Raw genomic sequence first — 20,513 nt, forward strand, 5'->3', positions numbered from 1 at the left:
TGGAGTCTGGGTTCCACCGTCCAGCTGGGTGGCTTTGGGCAAGTCACTTAATATTCATTCATTCATTCAATCGTATTTATTGAGCGCTTACTGTGTGCAGAGCACTCTTGGGAAGTCCAAGTCGGCAACATATAGAGACGGTCCCTACCCAACAACGGGCTCACAGTCTAGGAGGGGGAGACAGACAGCAAAACAAAACATGTAGACAGGTGTCTCTGTGCCTCATCTAAGATTAATCAATCATTCATTCAATCATTCAATCGTATTTATTGAGCGCTTACTGTGTGCAGAGCACTGTCCTAAGCGCTTGGGAAGTCCAAGTCGGCAACATCTAGAGACGGTCCCTACCCGACAGCGGGCTCACAGTTTAGAAGGGGGAGACAGACAACAAAACAAAACATATTAACAAAATAAAATAAGTAGAATAAATATGTACAAGTAAAATAAAGAGTAATTCATTCAATCGTATTTATTGAGTGCTTACTGTGTGCAGAGCACCGTATTAAGCGTTGGACAGGGTTTCTAATCCCAGCCGGGCCATTGGCCAGACACTTCCATAGCCCGTTGTTGGGCAGGAATTGTCTCCATTTGTTGTCCAATTGGACTTTCCAAGCACTTATAACAGTGCTCTGCACACAGTAAGCTCTAAATAAATATGATTGAATGAATGTCTCTGTTGCCCAATTGTACTTGCCATTTGCTTAGTAGTGCTCTGCACCCAGTAAGCGCTCAATACAATGGAATGAATGAATGTTTCTCTATTTGTTGCCCAATTGTAATAATAATAATAATGATGGCATTTGTTAAGCGCCTACTATGTGCAAAGCACTGTTCCAAGCGCTGGGGGGGATACAAGGTGATCAGATTGTCCCGTGTGGGGCTCATAGTCATCATCCCCATTTTACAGATGAGGTAATTGAGGCTCTGAGAAGCTAAGTGACTTGCCCAAGGCCACACAGCAGACATGTGATGGGGTCAGGATTCGAACCCATGACCTGATTCCAAAGCCTGTGCTCTTTCCACTGAGCCACGCTGCTTGCAATCGTACTTTTCCAAGCACTTAGTACAGTGCTCTGAACCCAGTAAGCACTCAATGTCATTTATTGTTATATGAAACTCCTCACCCTGGGCTTCAAGGCTCTCCATCACCTCGCCCCCTCCTACCTCACCTCCCTTCTCTCCTTCTACAGCCCAGTCCGCAACCTCCGCTCCTCCACCGCTGATCTCCTCACCGTACCTCGCTCTCGCCTGTCCCGCCATCGACCCCCGGCCCACGTCATCCCCCAGGCCTGGAATGCCCTCCCTCTGCCCATCCGCCAAGCTAGCTCTCTTCCTCCCTTCAAGGCCCTGCTGGGAGCTCACCTCCTACAGGAGGCCTTCCCAGACTGAGCCCCTTCCTTCCTCTCCCCCTCGTCCCCCTCTCCATCCCCCCATCTTACCTCCCTCCCTTCCCCACAGCACCTGTATATATGTATATATGTTTGTACATATTTTTTTACTCTATTTATTTATTTATTTAATTTATTTGTACATATCTATTCTATTTATTTTATTTTGTTAGTATGTTTGGTCTCTGTCTCCCCCTTTTAGACTGTGAGCCCACTGTTGGGTAGGGACTGTCTCTATATGTTGTCAATTTGTACTTCCCAAGCGCTTAGTACAGTGCTCTGCACATAGTAAGCGCTCAATAAATACGATTGATGATGATGATGATGTTCTTCCCCTCTCTAATACTGTGAGTCCTGTGTGGGACACCCAGCCCTTGGCGCATATTAAGTGCCCTCTCCCCGGGAACAGATCGAATGTGGGGACCAAGGGAGGTTAATGCCGAGTATTGGCCGGCAGAGGGCGTTAGGGCTCGCTAGGAACACGTAGAGGACGCTACGACTCACGCCAATCTTTGGCCAGCAGAGGGCATCGCGGCTCGACCAACAGAAGGCTTCGCTCAGGACGAGCCCGAGAGAGCTGCTGCCTCCTTCTCCAATTTCAAGCCATCGCCCCGATTCGTCGGAGCTGTCTATGGGTCCGTGGTTAGCATCCATCCCTCTGTCACCTCCTGGAAAACCTATCTCAGGCGACTGGAATGTTATTCCACTCAGACCTGTCCAGAACTGGCAGGGAAAGCCACCTGGCAGGTGCCCGGAGAGGTCTCACAGTCTCGGAAGGGGTGCTACCACTGGAGCCCCATTCTGGGATTTACGGCTTTCTGCCCCAGGGATCCCTTGGACTCTATTGGAGAGTTGAGTGGGGAGAGCCAGCGGTAGGTGACAGTGGAGGGAGGTCGGGTGGCAGAGGGAAGCTTTAGGTGGCATGTGGAAGCCAGGATGAAGAGGGAGGCTGGGCCTGGGGTCTACTTTGTCCAGTTGGATGCCCAGGCCAAGTTAGGGGCAGTGAGATCCAGCTCTGTCCCAGGCCCTTCCAAGATTCTGGATCTTGCTGGCCTGTTTCAGTCCCTCCCAGAGTTCTGAATCTTTGTCCTGCAGCAGGCTCTCCTGGGGTTCTTGATCTTGCTGTCCTGCTGCAGGTCCTCCTGGGGTTCTGGACCTTGCTATCCTGCTACAGGTCCTCCTGGGGTTCTGAATCTCTGTTCTGCTGCAGGTCCTCCTGGGCTTCTGGATCTCACTGTCCTGCTGCAGGCTCTCCCTGGATTTATATATATGCATGTATGTATGCATGCATGTGTATGTATTTATTCATTTTCTGTGGTATTAAGTGTTTACTGCGTGCCGGGCACTGTACTAAGTGCCAGGGTAGATACAAGCTAATCAGGTTGGACACAATCCATGCCCCACATGGGACTCACAGATGAATGGGACTCCCCATTTTACGGATGAAGTAACCGACGCACAGAGAAGTTGCCCAAAGTCATACAGAAGACAAATGGCAGAGCTGAAATTAGAACTACGTTCTTCTGACTCCTACACCAGTGCTTTATCCACTAACGCATTCTGCTTCTCGCAGTCCTGCTGCTGACCCTCCTGGGGATCCAGAACCCCAGGTTCTGGATTTCGCTGTCCTGCTGCAGTCCCTCCTGGGGTTCTGGACCTTGCTGTTCTGCCACAGGCCCTGGGAGGGCCTGGGAGGGCTCTGGTCCTTGCTGTCCTGCTGCAGGCCCTCCAGGGGTTCTGGATCTTGCTGATCTCCTGAGGGCCTCTCCCTCAGTTGTGTTCAAGCCTGCTTCCTGACTGCTTTCCCTTTGAGACCTGCAGTATCTGCAGGAGATGATGACACTGGCCTTTCCTTAGCCCATTTGAGAATCAGAAACCAGGCATGGAGCCTGACAAACACTTGTGGGGGACCTGTCTTGATGCTGGTTTGTTGGGGTTGGCTGGGCCATGGTGGCATATAGCTTTAGCGTTCTCCCAGCCTCAGGTGTACGGCCACCAAGTACACCCCACAAGAGCTGCTGGGGTCCTGCTGGGAGGTGGGAGGGGGCCTCCTACAGTTAGTCCTTTGTGGGACCTGATTATCTTGCATCTACCTCAGTGATTTGTTCAGTTCTTGACACATAGTGAGTGGTTAATACCACACACTACACTTTTCAAACACCAACCTACTCTCTGTATCTCAATCTTGTCTGTCCCACTACTGACTCCTTGCCCACATCTTCCCTCTGGCTTGGAACTCCCTCCCCCTTCCTATCCGACAGTCTCTCCACCTTCAAAACCCTCCTAAAATTATATATCTGCCAAGAAGTTTTCCCAGAGTAAATCCAGTATTTCCCTTTTATGCCCTCCCCTCTGTTTCAACTATGCAATAATCATAATAATAATAGTGGTATGTGTTAAGCCAGGCACTGTGCCAGCCAGACACTGTGCTAAGCGCTGGGGTGGATACAAGCGAATCAGGTAGGACACAGTACTTGTCCCACGTGAGGCTCACAGTCTCAGTCCCCATTTTACAGATGAGGTAACTGAGTCACAGAGAAGTAAAGTGGCTTGCACAAAGTCACACAGCAGACGTTTCCCCACTTCTTAAGGAAATCCAGTGGTTGCCCATCCATCTCCGCATCAAATAAAAGCTCCTCACCATTGACTTTAAAGCACTTGATCACATTTCCCCCTCATACCTCACTTCACTATTCTCCTACTACAACCCAGCCCCTACACTTCATTCCTCTAATGTTAATCTTCTCACTGTATCTCGCTCTTGTCTATCTCATCACCAACCTCTTCACCAACCTCTCATCCACACCCTACCTATGGGCTGAAATGCCCACCCTCCTCATATCAGACAGATAATTGCTTTCCCCCACTTCAAAACTTACTGAAGGCACATCTCCTCCAAGAAGCATTCCCTGACTAAAGCCCTCCTCTCCTCTTCTCCCACTCCTTTTTGCACTGCCGCTACTTGCTCCTTCATTCATTCTCCCTCATGTCTCTACAGCACATATGTATATATATGTAGCTGTTATTTAATTTATTCATTTATTTATTTATGTTAACGTCTCTCTCCCCTCTAGACTGTGAACTCGTTGTTGGCAGGAATGTGTTTGAGTGCTTAGTACAGTGCTTTGCCACAATAAACACTCAATAAATATGATTGAATGAATGAATCATATTGAATGAAAGTGGCAGAGCCGGGGTTAGAACCCATGACCTTCTGACTCCTAGACTTAGATGTTCTATCCACAACACCATACTGCTTCTCCCTACTTAGCACTTTGCTGTATACCCTTTGAGCACTGTTGATACTCACTCCAGCCCCACAGCACTCATGTACACATTCTTATTCTCTACTCTTTCCCCTATTCCAAATTTACAGTAGACTGTAAGCTTCTAGCAGGTAGGTATCACATCTTCCAACCCTTTTGCATTGTACTCTCCCAAGCACTTAGTTCAGTGCTTTGATAACAGTAAGCTCTCAGTACATACTTAATTGATCGATTGAGTCCGGAATCAAACCTCAGTGTGCTGCCCTTCAGTCCAACTGAGCAGATCCCTAAGAAAGATTGGGAACATTCCATTTATGGCATGAAACCTATTGATAAAATATACAGGGTAATTTTGGCAGGGGTGGAGGGGCGATCCATATTTCCAAGAGACACAACACTCAGCTATTGGGCAGCTTTCATCACCAATAGTGCAATGCCATAGTCCTTGATTTCACCATAAAATCCAGGACAATGAGAAGGTGAGAAGGTAGCTGTTTAGGATGGAGAGGCCCACGTGGGTGGGAGCAGAGATGAAATCCCAGGCTGGTGGCAGCAAGGGAAATCTTGTCACCTATGCCACTAGCATCGCTGAACCTGAGCAGACATGCACTCCCCAGGATGACTGACAGCAGTTGGGTCAACTCTTCTCTAGCCCACATATTGCTTTATTGTGCCACCCTCTCGGTCAGACAAGTTTGTCATTCCATTCATTAGCATGCCCTTCACTTTGGGAATTTGCAGGTGCTCTCCCAGTGTTCATAGCCTGCCTTCAGTCTGGGTGGGTGTGTAATTCGGAAAGAGACATAGAGGCCCAGATCGATTAAGAAGCTTACCTAAAGTCATGCAGTAAGTTGAAGGCAGAGCCAGGAGGTGTACATTCAGTTCCCAAATGCTGAGCCCAGTACTTTTCAACCTTTTATTTGAGAACCTCACTCTGGGGCTGTGACTGGCAAAAAAACACTGTCTTCTAGTCACATTACCCTATGGCTTGTATTTTTATTTTAGTATTTGTCCCTGTCCTTGTCTTTTATGGTTTTTTTTGTTCTGTTTACTTTTTTCCTTATATGTCTCTAATAATAATAATTATAATAATTACTATGGTATTTTTTAAGCACTTACTATGTGCCAAGAGCTGGGGCAGATACAAGGCAATCAGGTTGGACACAGTCCCTGTCCCATAGGTGGCTCACATACCCATTTTTACATTTTACTCCCCATTTTACAGATGAGGTAACTGAGGCACAGAGAAGTTACATGATTTGCCCAAGGTCACACAGCAGACAAGTGGTGGAGCCGGGATTAGAACCCACATTCTCTGACTCTTGCCACTAGGCCATGTTGCTTCTCTGGGACAGGGACTGTGTCCAACCCTGATTTACTTGTCTCCATCCCAGGGTTAGAATAGTGCCTGGGCACATAGTAAATGCTTAATGAATACCATAATTGTTATTGTTATTATTACTACTACTATTATTACTAGTAGAACTCTACCCATCAAAAAGCCTGCTAGGCTAGGATGAAGACCTAAAATAATAAGTGCTTAGTACAGTGCTCTGCACACAGTAAGTGCTCAATAAATACAATTGAATGAATAAATGAATGAATGCCTATAAAGTAAAAGCAAACATTAAAAGACATTTCTGAACAGCAGAGATCCAATTGGTATCTGAAGCAAACTAACATACCCTCCTGTAGCACCCTCCTTTAGTAGAGCCTGGAGTAGTGCCTTCAGGGCTGCAGAGTAACAATCCATCAATGGCATATATTAAGTGCTTTCTGTGTGCAGAACACTGTACTAAGCATTTGGGAGAATACAACACAGTTGATAGGTATGTTCCCTGCCCTCAAGGAGCTTACAGCCTAGAGGAGGAAACAGACATTAAAATAAATTATGGAAATGTACCCATAAGGGTATATGAGGGTGAGGGTGTATAGCAAGTATTTAAAGGGTACAGATCTAAGTTCATAGGCAATGCAGAAGGGAAAATAGGCTAAAAGAGGGCTTAATTGAGAAGGACTCTTAGAGATACGATTTTAATAAGATTTTGAAGGTGGGAAGAGTGGGTCAAGGGGGTCTGTCAGATATGAAGCAGGAGGGAGTTCCAGATTGGAGGGAGGGAGGACATGAGCGAGGGGTCAGTGGCAAGATGAATGAGATCGAGATATAGTGAGTAGCTTGGCATCAGAGGAGCGAAGTGCATTAGGCTGGGATTTGTAGTTGGTCAGTGACGAAAAGTAGGCGGGGGAGAGCTGGTTGAGTGCTTTAAAGCTGATGGTAAGGAGCTTCTGTTTGATGCAGAGATGGATGGACAACCACTGGAGGTTCTTGAAGTGTGGGGAGACATGGACTGAATGGTTGGAGCTGGAGTCTATTGCTTGAGTTAGGCTGCCTTTCTAGAGCACTGGTTGCTGCAGCTCCACACCTCAGGAGACTCCTGTCATGGGTGCACACAATAGACAGAGTGTTTCTCTAGTGAGGTTGGGCCACAAAGTTTTCTGGGAAGTAGTCACAAGCTCCAGTGCTGGGAAGTGCTGAACAGCTATTTGAGGTTTGTCCAGCCTTCACTCTGCCCTTTGATGTTCTCTGACCTTTCAGCCTTGGCTTCTTCCTCTAGACCTCTAGGCTTCCCCACGGGAGTTAATATCCACTCTTCTTCCTTTCTTCAGTGATGTCGAAGCCTGGGGGGCCTGGGGTGGACGAGGAGAATGGCTGGCTCAGGTGGGCTCTGGATCCCTAGATTTTCTGGGCAGGACAGAGTCAGAGCCCCTGGCTCCCTCTGGGGAGCCAGGCCAGGCCGGGTCCTCTGCCCAGGGAGTTCCTCCAGGAAATAAGACAAGGGGCCATTAGCTGGGGTGAAGAAAGGCCTCCCTGACCTGAGTCTAGAAGGGGCCAGTAATTCAGGAGTCTTGTGGAAGGGAACATATCTACCAACTCTGTTATACCGCACTCTTCCAAGAACTTAGTATATTGCTCTGCACACAGTAAACACCATTGATTGACTGATTGGCTGATTGAATGTCACAGGATGTGGTTGTCAGCAGTGGGGGCAGAGCAGATGGAAAACAGTGTGTGGCCAGCAGAGAGAGGCCCTCGTCAGGGAACAGTAGCACACACTGCTAGAGGAGGGGCTCTCACAGCTGGGATTATCACCACCTACAGGAACAGTCACTACCATTGCTGTAGGTGGCTGCTGCCACCATCAGATTCAGAACCTTCAGCAGGCACAGAGCAGCTCGTTTTTTCTGACCAGATTTGGTGGGGAACTGGAGACCCCATTACCCTTGATAGATTTATGCTGTCAGTTCTTTATCTGGGCAGCTGGGGAAGGACGACCTAGCAGCCCTATCAATACAGCTCCCTTCATCTCTCACTGCAGTGAGCATGTCTGTTGGGGTCCCCCTTGAACAAACCAGGGCCCAGGTTTGGGGGTGGAGCTGGAGCTGGGTGCTGGGAGTACCCTAAGGGAGAGGACTCAGCTCAGCCATCATAGCAGGACTGGCATGAGGGTCCTGCTGCCTGAACGGGCTCCAGGGACCGTCCTAATCCAGGTCAGTCTGGACCACTGTGCTTCCCTTCTGAGACCAGCCATCCAGCAATTTGTGGCTCAGCTGGAGGAGCTAATATCCAGAGTCATTTTAAGGAGCCCAGAAAGGGGCTCATTGAGGAATCTGTTCCAGATTCATTCATTCATTCAGTCGTATTTATTGAGCGCTTACTGTGTGCAGAGCACTGTATTAAGCACTTGGAAAGTACAAGTTGGCAACATATAGAGACGGTCCCTACCCAACAGTGGGCTCACAGTCTAGAAGGGGGGGACAGAGAACAAAACAAAACATATTAACAAAATAAAATAAATACAATAAATATGTACAAATAAAATAGAGTAATAGATACATACAAACTTACATACATATATACAGGTGCTGTGGGGAGGGGAAGGAGGTAAGGTGGGGGCGTGGGGAGGGGGAGAAGGGGGAGAGGAAGGAGGGGGCTCAGTCTGGGAAGGCCTCCTGGAGGAGGTGAGCTTTCAGTAGGGCCTTGAAGGGAGGAAGAAAGCTAGCTTGGCAGATGTGCAGAGGGAGGGCATTCCAGACCAGGGGGATGACGTGGGCTGGGGGTCGACGGCGGGACAGGCGAGAACGAGGCACGGTGAGGAGATTAGCAGCAGAGGAGCGGAGGGTGCGGGCTGGGCTGGAGAAGGAGAGAAGGGAGGTGAGGTAGGAGGGAGCGAGGTGATGGACAGCCTTGAAGCCGAGGGTGAGGAGTTGCTGCCTGATGGGTTGCTCAAGCCTTAAATAATAATGATAATTTTGTTATTTGTTAAGCACTATGTGCAAAGCACTGTTCTAAGCACTGGGGAAGTTACAAGGTGATCAGGTTGTCCCATGTGGGGCTCACAATCTTAATTTCCATTTTACAGATGAGGTAACTGAGGCACAGAGAAGTTAAGTGAATTGCCCAAAGTCACACAGCTGGCAAGCAGCGGAGCTGGGATTTGAACCCATGACCTCTGACTCCCAAGCCCATGCTCTTTCCACTGAGCCACACTGCTTCTCTAATTCTGGGGTTATTGAACTCTCCAGGCCCCAAAGTATGAAAAACCGTAATGGCAAGGGTGAGTGCTCTGATTTGGCAAGGAAACGAGACAAGGATGGTCATCAATGCTCTCACCCCAAGGCCCAGTATTCTCCCAGCCAGGGAGCTGTGGGGAAATGCTGACCATGGCTGTAAAATGGGCAAGGACAGCAGCTCTTCTGCCACACACAAACCTCTGCAGCAATCCCACACCCATCCTGGTATTCCTGATGAGAACGAGAGTTGGGGGTCCGTGGAAATCCCAGGGGAGGGAAGTCAAGCTCCTCTATAGGGTGAGTCCCTCCTAAAGTGGGGGGCCAGAGCCTGGGCCTGCAACCTCTTGCAGGGTCTCCACCAGCCCCCAGAGCACCTGGGACATGGGATCCGGGCATCACAGCCTTCGCAGACCTTTCAGACTGCATTTGAGATTCTCTGCATGTAACCAACATTGCTGACGGGCTGGGAGTAATGCCCTGGCCTAGTCAGACAGGTAGGTGAGACCTACAGAATGCTAGAGGGGATGTCCAAATATCATTTCTTAGAGGCAAAAAAGAAGCAGAGCCGGGCTAGATAGAAAACATGACATTTGTTAATCCCATGGACAGCTGGCCATGGGTAAGAGTAGAACAGGCAAAGGAATAACTGATCAGAAGAAATGAGTGTGTGTGGCGGGGGCGGAGGGGCGGCGCCCACAGGATTGGTTTTGCCAGGAAACAAGAAAAAAACGTCTAAATGGTAAGGAGATAGTGGGAATCTTAGGAGCTCAGATGGAAAGTCTGAGTTCCCTCCAGTCCATGGGCCACAGACCTAACAGCCCTAGAGCTGGGGATGAAAATGAAGGGGCTGAAGGTCTTTGAAGGAAAGTAAAGGAGGGGCCCTTGGTTTAGGAGAGGGGAAGTTGTTCCCTGGCTCAGGGATCCCTTACAGGACGACTCAACTGCTGTATTTCACCTTGTCTGTTTAGGTAGGAAATGTTACCTCAATAAGTATTTGTGTTCAGTTAAAGCCTTTTTGGTCAAGTTATCTTGTAGTGTCTTTTATGCGGGGGTGGGGGGGATGAGCTAGGGATATTTGGGTTCCCAGAAAGGGAGAGTCCCCTATCTGTTATCTCTCCCCTTTGCCCCCGGTCCCCCAACTCTCCTGGAGCAGGTGTCATATGGAACAGTGGTGGCTGTGACTGGAGAAGGCGTGAAAAGATAACTTGTTGGAGATCTCTATGGGAGTGGCCCTTCAGCTAGCCCCATCTTAAAAAGGGAAAAACAATGGAGGGTCTGAAAACCTGGGCTTGCCATGGCTCCCAAACATTTACTCATTCATTTATTTAATCATATTTTTTGAGTGCTTACTATGTGCACAGCACTGTACTAAGCACTTGGGAAGTACAAGTCAGCAACGTATAGAGACAGTCCCTACCCAACAACAGGCTCACAGTCTAGAAGGGGGAGATAGACAATAAAACGAAACATGTAGATGGGTGCCAAAATCGTCAGAATAAATAGAATTATAGCTATGTGCACATTAACAAGGACCACATGCGCTCACAGCTGCAGCCTCTGGTCCGTGGCTTAGTGGATAGAGCACAGGCCTGGGAGTTAGAGGGACCTGGGTTCTAATCCCGGCTCTGTCATTTGCCTGCTGTGGCTTAGGGCAAGTCACTTCAATCCTCTATGCCTCAGTTCTCTCATCTGTACGATGGGGATTAAGACTATGAGCCCCATATGGGACAGGGACTGTGTCCAACCTGGTTACCTTGTATCTACCCCAGTGCTTAAAACAGTGCTTAGCATGTAGTAAGCACTTAGCAACCACCATAATAATAATAATGATAGCATTTATTAAGTGCTTACTATGTGCAAAGCACTGTTCTAAGCGCTGGGGAGGTTACAAGGTGATCAGGTTGTCCCATGGGGGGCTCACAGTCTTAATCCCCATTTTACAGATGAGGTAACTGAGGCCCAGAGAAGTTAAGTGACTTGCCCAAAGTCACCCAGCTGACAAGCGGCAGAGACGGGATTTGAACCCCTGACTTCTGACTCCAGAGCCCGTGCTCTTTCCACTGAGCCACGCTGCTTCTTTAATTAGGGGAGAGATGAGATGAGAGATGAGAGATGAGAGATGACACCATCATTAGGGGCGGTGAGGGAGGGAGAGGGGCTCCTGTTCGATCAGCCTCCGAAGGTGGTGGCGGCCACGAGATGCAGAGCCCAGACATTGGGGGCGGCTCCGCAGGGTTTCCACCTTGTTACTGAGGACTTGGGAGGGTCAGTAGGAGAGGAAGTGGCATGCTGCACTTCTATCTCATCTTTCCTCATTGTGCCTCGCCCATCCCCAGGACCATGGATAATGGAGAGAGTCTACTAAAACAAATGAAGTTACAAATAAGCACACAAAAGCCACTATGCAAAATGAGATGGTTGCCTCCACCTCTTTATTTGGGCCTTCTTAGAAGCAGGTTCATTTTTTGGGAATTACTGTCCAATGTGCACAGCTGACCCTGCTGACCCTTGGGCAGGCTGAAACCTCCCAAAAGGAATCCATGTCTGGTTCTCCCACTGATGTAGCTTCTTTCAGCTGTCCAAAGCCCTTCCCTGCAGCAACTGGTTCAAAACACTGCTCTGTCTTAGAGCCTGCAGCCTGGAAACATCCTCGCTGATCACCGGTGCCTCTACAATGGTGTCTTCAGTGGCTCGGTCCCCTTCCCCATCAGACAGAGTGCACAGAAGGCTGTCATTTTCATAGGTTGGGAAGTAGTACCTGGAACACAAGTGCACGGGGCTGGGCTTGGCTGCCAGGTGGCCCAAGTCCTTCAGACTTGTGGGAGAATGCCAAGCTCTCATCCACAGTATCTGCAGAATCTTCCATCAGTCAATCAATGGTGTTTATGGAGCACTTACTATAGGCAGAGCACTTTACTAAGCGCTTGGGAGAGTAGAACAGAATTAGCAGAAACATTCCCTGCCCATAACGAGTTTACAGTCTAGAGAGGAAGACAGGCATTAATATAAATAATACATAATTTAAAGATATGTACACAAGTGTTGTGGGGTTAGGGTGGGGCAAATATCAAATGCCCAAATCCAAGTGCATAGACAATGCAGAAGGGAGAGCAAGCCAGATAAAAGAGGGATTAATCGGAGAAGGCCTCTTGGTAGAGATGTGACCTTAGTAAGGAGATGATTCAGTCTGTCTCTTCCCTGATGCTTTTTCCTCCACAATTTCCCAGATCTGCCCTTCTTCTTCCCCTTACTGGCCACCACCTGGTTCAAGCTCTCAAGTTCCCAACTACTGTCTTGGCTACTTCTTGGTCTCCCTGTCCCCGACCTCTCCTCTTCAGTTGATCCTGTCTTCTGCTGCTCAGATCATCTTCCTAAAAAGCTATTCATCCTCAAAATCCCCAAATTGTTACCCATCTCCCTTCATATCAAACAGACACTTCTTACCATTGCTTTCAAAGCTCTCCACCAGTGTTCTCCATCTTACATATCTGATTTCTTCAATTACTACATCCCAGCCTGCACACTTTGCTCCTCCCGATGTGACCATCTAACTGTACCTCGCTATTGACTAGCTCATCTGACTCCTTGCTCCTAACCCAGAACATCTTCCCCCTAAAAACCGACCAATCCACATCTTTCCAGATCTCCCAAGTCCTCCTCAAAACCCTTCTTTACCTGATTAGTCCCCACCTCCCCAAGTGGGGCTAAGACATCAGTCACCTTAGCATTAAGATTTGACTCAGCTAAGTCATGATCAGAGCGGAGCCCACAATTTGAAGGCTTCCACACCAAGGGTCAATAAGGTAGCTGGGAGATGTTTACTGAGGACAAACCCCTCTGTGGAGCAGGACATGCTTTAGGTGCTGGGCTAGAACTGCCCCAGTGGGAGAGCTGCAGTGCTGCTTCAGTCAATAACAATAATAATGATGGCATTTGTTAAGCGCTTACTATGTGCAAAGCACTGTTCTAAGCGCTGGGGAGGATACAAGGTGATCAGGTTGTCCCACGTGGGACTCACAGTCTTAATCCCCATTTGACAGATGAAGTAACTGAGGCACCGAGAAGTTTAAGTGACTTGCCCAAGGGCACACATCTGACAACTGGCGGAGCCAGGATTTGAACCCACGACCAGTTCAGTTCTGGGTCCCCGTCTATTCTCCATCTACACCCACTCTCTTTGAGAATTTATTCACTCTCATGGCTTCAACTACAATCTCTATTCATGAGATACCCAAATCTACATCTCCTGCTCTGCTCTCTCAACCTCTCTGCAGTCTCGCATTTCATCCTGCCTTCAAGACATCTCTACTGGATGTTCTCCCGGTACCTCAAATTTAACATATCTAAAACAGAACTCCTTATTTTCCCACCCAAGTCCTGTCCTTCTTCTGATTTTCCCATCACTGTAGACATCCTTCCTGTCTCTCACGCCCGTAACCTTGGCATTATTGTTGAAACCTCTCTCTCCAACCCACATATTGAATCCATCATTAAATCCTGTCAGTTCAACCTCCATAACATTGCTAAATCCGCCCTTTCTTCTCCATCCAAACTACTACCACGTTAATTCAATCACTGATCCTATTCCGCTTTTATTACTGTAACAGTCTCCTTGATGACCTCCCAGCTTCCTATCTCTCCAGACTCCAGTCCGCATTTCACTCCGCTGTGCAGATTTTTCTACAAAATCATTCAGGCCATGTTTCCCCACTCCTCAAAAACCTCCAGTGATTGCCCATCCAACTCCGTATCCAACAGAACCTCCTTACCATTAGCTTAAAAGCATACTTTAAAGCACCTGGCCCCTTCCTACCTCACTCAGCTACTCTCCTACTATAAAACAGTTTGCACACTAATGCCAATCCTCTCATTGTACTTCAATCTCATCTCTCTCGCTGCTGATCTCTCGACTTCATCCTGCCTCAGGCCTGGAATGCCCTCTCTCTTCATATCTGACAGATAATTACTCTTTCCACTTAAAGCCTTACTGAAGGTGCAACTCCCTCAAAAGGCCTTCCCTAAGCCCTACTTTCTTCTTCTCCCACTGTCTCCGCTTTGCCTTGACTTGCTCCCTTAATTCATCCTTCCTTCAAGCCCCACAGCTCCTATGTAGATATCAGTAATTTTACTGATTTATATTAATGTCCATCTCCCCCTCTAGACTGTAAGTTTGTTGTCAGCACAGAATGTGTCTGTTAGATCGTTATATTGTACTCTTCCAAGTGCTTAGTACAATGCTCTGCACACAGTAGGTACTCAATCAATACAGTTGACTCACTGACTGCTGGGGTTTTTGCCTGCCTGAAGGATGAGGAGGAGGGCTGGGGTTCAATTTCTCTGCCTTGGCCCCTGGCACAGAACACCATACTGTCTCTGAGAAAAGGGTGCTGGGAACTGAGGCAGACCCGCCCCAGCCAATGGAGGAGCTAATGACCCAATGAGGGATCCAGTGAAGAGCTCAGTGAAGGGCTCGGAGAGGAACCCCATTGAGGCGCCCAGCGGGTAACCCAACAAGGAGTCTGGTCCAGAGGGGTGGTTGTAGCCTTAACCTCTGGGACTACTGGGTCATGGGTTCTAATTCCAGCACCGCCACTTGTCTGCTGTATGACCTTGGGCAAGTCACTTCACTTCTCTGTACCTCAGTTCCCTCATCTTTAAAATGGGGATTAAGACTCTGAGCCGGATTAAGACTCTGAGCCCCACGTGGGACAACCTGATAATCTTGTATCTACCCCAGCGCTTAGAACAGTACTTGGCACATGGTAAGCACTGAACAAATTCCATTATTATTATTATTACTGAACTCTCCCAGGCCCCAAAGTATGAAAAAGCTTGGTGGCAAGGGTGAGTCCTCCTATTTGGCAAGGAAACAGGACCAGAATACTGCCCAGGCTCAAAGGGTAGAATCTATGATGGCTGCAGGAGGTTCTGCTCTGCAAATCCCACCTGGATCCTGCAGCCCTGCTCAGGCTCTCCCGGGACATCCAGGCCTCCCAAAATGGGGTGGAGGTGGAGTCTCCAGGATGGCTGGTCTCGGAGGCCGGAAGGCTCAATGGCCGGCTCAGTGGCTACTCTCTTGGCATCTGACACTGGGGAGCCTAACCCAATCAGGCCCAGCCAGTGACCTCGAGTTGGGTAAGCTCCTGGGTCGGACCCAGACTAGGCCCCTTAAAATCCAGGTGGGTGTGGAGCCCATGTCAGCCCCACATCTCCCCTGTGTAGCTCCCAGATGGTGACACACCCAGAGGGAAAGGCTTTGCTCCCCTCAGCCTCCACCTAGCGCTACATGGTTCCTGGAATGATCAGAAACAGAGGTGGAGTGGGGTCTCCCATGGCAGGAAAGCAGAAATGGGAGGACAAACACTCACTGAGGCTGGTCCCAGGTGTTCTGGTCTGGCAGAGACAGCAGGTGTCCGGCCTCCTCCATGTGGGCCCTCAGGTCGGCCTTGGAGCCGAAGCTCTTCTGGCAGCCGTAGCATCGCCCCTGGTGTGCCACCCGCCGGATAAAGTTGACCAGCTTCACTTGTTGGTAGAAGTTTAGACCTATGACCCAGTGGCAGAGGGCAGAGTGGTCAGGTGGCCTGGGTGCAGGCCACGGGGCTATCAGGAATGGCCAGGTGTGTAGCAGGAATGTTTGCCTGACCTGGCCCACGTGTGTTGCAAGGCTCTGCATGAGCACTTCTGGGCTCACCCCATCCTCACCCCACCCCTCCCTGCAGCGCTGCTGGGGCCATGTTGTCAGGTCAGGGTTGCTGTCCATTGCCTCCGATTACATACCTGGTGGCTTGAGCAGTGCGGGTGCTCGGCACCTTCCTGTCCAGTGTCTCTGTCCCACCAACTGGGAAGACCTGTCCTTAACCTGCCTGGGCTATGAGGGATAGTCTCAGCTCTGGGTGGCTATGCTGCCTAGGGCACCACGTTGGGAGGCCTGGTGGCTCCTTCCAACACAACAAGGCCCAGCATGGCTCTGAGAGGTCTGGGTGGATGCCCCTTCACCCCCTAGGACATAGAGCTTTGCTTTCAGCCCCTTCCACACATGACCTGGCTGTGGGACATGGAGCTGGTGACTGCTGGTCACGCCTGAGGTTCAAGGCCTGTCACCCCCTGGTCCCAGCAGCTTAACCCCAAATAAGACATAATTATAAAGACCCAAACCATCCCCTGACCCCTCTCAAAGACAGCCCCCAGAAGATCACAGACGCCAGCCTTCTGGCAGTCTCTGAGGCAATCAGCCCCTCCATGAGCACTGTCCCCGAGGATGAACTCACCGAGCTCAGACTTGATTTTGTGGAGATCAAATGCATGGACATCCTGCAAAACAATACTTCAGGGTCAGAAGGACCGCCTCCTTCCTCTGGCTGAAATTCACGAGTGGATCCTGACCAGGCAGGTGAAGTCTGAAGAAACTCAGCTTTACTTTCCCCTTTTTCTTTACTCAGTTCCTGCCCCTCTTGGAGCAGGTTGGCAGTTGGACTGAAGCAGCTCCTGTTAACCAGCACACATGCTCACCTGTCAGCCCCTTGCCCGCATTTCTGTGAGCCAGCCAAAGGGATACATAGTCACTAAGGGGAGTCCCCACTTCTGTCCTAAGAAGTCTTCACAGGCAAGTCTCCATCCTGTGTTTTAGCTTTCTCTCAAACCAGTCTAACAGGGACCACCTGGCCCTCAGCCCCAAATAGAGAAGCAGCATGGCTTACTGGAAAGAACACGGGCTTGGGAATCAGAGGTTGTGGGTTTTAATCCCAGTTCTGCCACTTGTCAGCTGTGTGCCTTTGGGCAAGTCACTTAACATCTCTGTGCCTCAAATACCTTATCTGTAAAATGGGGATTAAAACTGTGAGCCCCATGTGGGACAACCTAATTGCCTTGTATATACCCCAGGGCTTAGAACAGTGCTTGGCACAATAGTAAGTGCTCAACAAATACCAAAAAAAACCCCCAAAAAACAAAAACAAAAAAACCAGCAACCCTGAGTGAAACCTTCACTTTGCTGCCATTTCTATGCCATGCATGCCCAGCTGGTCATTTGATGTGAAAACTTCATACTTACTCTTCGGGACCATGGATCCCACCTTATTCCTCTTGAAACTCTGAATCTCTAATGACTTTCTAGAACCTCCCCAAACCCTGGCACCCCCACAAACACCCACACACATGCATACATATACACAGATGAATGTACACACACACACACACACACACAAACACACACATGCCGCCACCAGGAGACAGCTTTATTATCCAGCAGCTTCAAATTAAAATCATTCTGGGTTTCAAGTTGAGAATTGTTCCCCAGACTCAATCCATCCCCAGATCAGCTGCCACAAAAAGAGCAGAAGCAGCATGGCTCAGTGGCAAAAGCCTGGGCTTGGGAGTCAGAGGATGTGGGTTCTAATCCCGGCTCCACCACTTGTCTGCTGTGTGACCTTGGGTAAGCCACTTAACTTCTCAATGCCTCAGTTACTTCATCTGCAAAATTGGGATTAAGACTATGAGTCCCAGGTGGGACAACCTGATTACTTTGTAACCTCCTCAGTGCTTAGAACAGTGCTTTGCACATAGTAAGCGCTTAATAAATGCTATCATTATTATTATTATTATTACCCCAGCGCTTAGAACAGTGCTTGACACATAGTAAGCGCTTAACAAATACCAAAATTATTATTATTATCCACAGAAACCAATAAAAACTGTTTAGATGGCTTCTCTTCCTTTTAGTGAGTACCACAGGGCTAAGAGTGACTGGTGGCCACAAGCCAAACGGGTCCACAGCTCTCCAAAGAGGCCTTCCCTCTTTGTGCAGGGAATGGAGAGAGTGTTGTGTTGAGCCAGTTTGAAAAGAACCGACAGAAGGAACACCCGAAGCACCTAGCTGCAGGCCAGGTTACAGGCTTGCCTGCTGTGGAGAAGGAAGGGGATTCTAGTGAATGTGACAGACAGGTGCCAAGGGTGGGTTAGACCCAAACAGCTCCGGAGACCTCACTGGTTTTGAAGAAGTGGAATGGGTCACCACAACCCTGGGCTGTAGCGGCCCCCCTTATCTATGTCAGCATAGATTTGCTCCGAGGAACCTCTACTCCCGTCAGTCTGTCGGCATCTAATTTGGAAACTGCTGTCCTAAACCATCCAGCCCCCAAGCCCAACCACATGTGCACAGGTACTTCACAAACACACATGATGATGAAGGAAGAGGCCATGGCAATTCAACTGTGTGATCTTGGCCAAGTAACAATTTATCTGTGCCTCAGTTTCATCACCTGTAAAACGGAGAGAAAATACCTGTTTTCCCTCCCTCTTAGACAGTGAGCCTCACGTGGAACAGCACTGTGGCTGATCTGATTATCCTATATCTATCCCAGTGCTTAGCATAGGACTTAGCACTCATAGGCACTCAGCAAATATTATTATTACCATTATTATTATTACTATTGCTACTACTGTTATTAACTCAGGCAGCACTACTTCTCTGGGAGTGTTAGGGAATAAAAGGGGAGGCGGCAGAGACAGGCCACATCCTGGGCAGAGGGGCCAGGAGAATAGGCTCGAGCCTGGCAGAACAGCATCCCCTTTCCCTGCCCTCATGCTTTCTCACAGGGGTGGACACCCGAGGTGCCCTGTTGGGGGAAGGGATAACGCTGAGATGGCCCTGGTGAGGGAGGTTCCCCCTTTCCAAGGGCACAGCTCCCCAAGGTACTAGCAGTTAAGTGGAATGTGTTTAAAGCACTAGGGAGACCTTGAAACAATGCAGGGAGGAACTTGCTGTGCCAACTGGGCATTAAGTAGGAGCCCAGAGAGATATGGGCAGGGCTGGCCACTGGGAGCTGTCTTGAGGATTCCCCGAAAGTGACCAGAAATGTGCAATGGCAAAAATGACGAGTTTTACATAGGGAGAGTCCTAGTCAAGTGGTCGTGCCACGCATATGGAACATGCAAATGCTTGCTAAACCAGTGTGAATGATGGTGTGAAAGGAGAAGGAAATGGCCAACATCGCTCTGCCCTCTGAGTAGTACTCATGCGAATCGCGGGGGATAAAAAGCAGGCCTGGCAAACCCCCCTACAGCGGGTTTTCTACAAGGATTTTTTTACAATGTTATTTTTTGGGTCATTCTGCTGCGGGCGGACAAGGGTCTGTGGTGCACCCAGGCAATAACAGCTCTATTCTTCTAAAGGGCTTGCTTTTTGTTGGATAACTTAGAGCTGCCCTGGGCCAGTACTCGAACATTACTGGTGTCACCTGAGGATGTGGGTTGGGGAGGAGTCTCTTGGGATCCTGTGGGGAGGGGAAATGGGAGAAAAGGACAAGTGTTCCTGGCCACTGCTGTGAGCAGGTGCCAAATCCATCCTAGGTTGACCCAGGCCCTTCTTCCTGTCCCACGGTCACATGGGACCCACAGCAGACTGGGGTTGGGGGCATAGAAGGATTCAGAGGGGGCATGCCTAACCTGCATATGGCCGTGTAGCTTTTCGGTGGTGTCGGCTTGCTCTTCACAGAACAGACAAACAGCACAAACAGGACGCTCCTCCCAGTCAGACCAATCCCTGAGGGAGAGACGGTGAAGGTGGGCACGGTCAGCCACCTCCAGGGAAGGGCAGGGCTGAGGTTGTGGCTAGCACCAGGTCTGATATCTCCTCTTAGGGACTCCGACCCGCCCTCACCAGGTGCAGAGGCGATTTTGTAATAACTAGTTGTGACCCGGAGAGGTTCTATTGCGTTAAGGGTAGGGCTAGGGCAGTGAGTGCAGCTGCGTCTCTATTTGTGGCTGGTACTGGTTTCTGTTTCAGCTGAAGGAAGGTTCCTCCACTGTAGGACACCTAGAACTGAGGGTTCTAGCAGGGAATTCTCACTTCTTACTCTTCCTGCAGGTCCAGCAGCTCCCGATCATCTTCTGACTGAACTTCTTCCCAGGATTTCCCAAGTTCCTGTGCAAAGTGGACATCGGAGGCAGAAGGTGATGTTAGAAGTGGCCAGAGAAGCCTGCACAAAGAAAGAGCTGAGATGGTGGGAGCGGGGAGGGGAGCCCAGGAGATAGCAGCAAGAGAGCCCCTCATCCTCCCAGCAATCAGTAATAAGGTTTGGGTATTGTGGGGTCTAGCCCAGAGTTCTGGTCAGCTAAGCAAATCAGTGTCCATTCTCACACCATCCATTCAAAATGGCTGTAATAATAATAATGGTGGCATTTATTGAACACTCTACTAAGCACTGGGGTAATCAATCAATCATATTTATTGAGCACTTATGGTGTGCAGAGCACTGTACTACGTGCTTGGGAGAGAACAACACAACAA

General features: G+C 49.2%; 1 protein-coding gene across 1 annotated transcript in view; it reads right to left on the reverse strand.

Moving 5' to 3' along the window:
- Window positions 1-11,624: 11,624 nt before the first annotated feature.
- The window catches only part of ZNF277 (zinc finger protein 277), a 119,052-nt gene continuing 110,163 nt past the window's right edge, over window positions 11,625-20,513 (reverse strand). Inside the window, exons 8-12 of the mRNA XM_038753113.1 lie at window positions 20,080-20,147; window positions 19,670-19,766; window positions 16,495-16,537; window positions 15,595-15,769; window positions 11,625-11,984 (exon numbers count right to left, since the gene is read on the reverse strand). Coding sequence (XP_038609041.1) covers window positions 11,798-11,984; window positions 15,595-15,769; window positions 16,495-16,537; window positions 19,670-19,766; window positions 20,080-20,147 — 570 coding nt within the window. The 3' untranslated portion in view covers window positions 11,625-11,797. The remainder of the gene's footprint in view (window positions 11,985-15,594; window positions 15,770-16,494; window positions 16,538-19,669; window positions 19,767-20,079; window positions 20,148-20,513) is intronic.

The sequence above is a fragment of the Tachyglossus aculeatus genome, chromosome 10 (assembly GCF_015852505.1).
Source record: "Tachyglossus aculeatus isolate mTacAcu1 chromosome 10, mTacAcu1.pri, whole genome shotgun sequence".
NCBI lineage: Eukaryota > Metazoa > Chordata > Mammalia > Monotremata > Tachyglossidae > Tachyglossus > Tachyglossus aculeatus.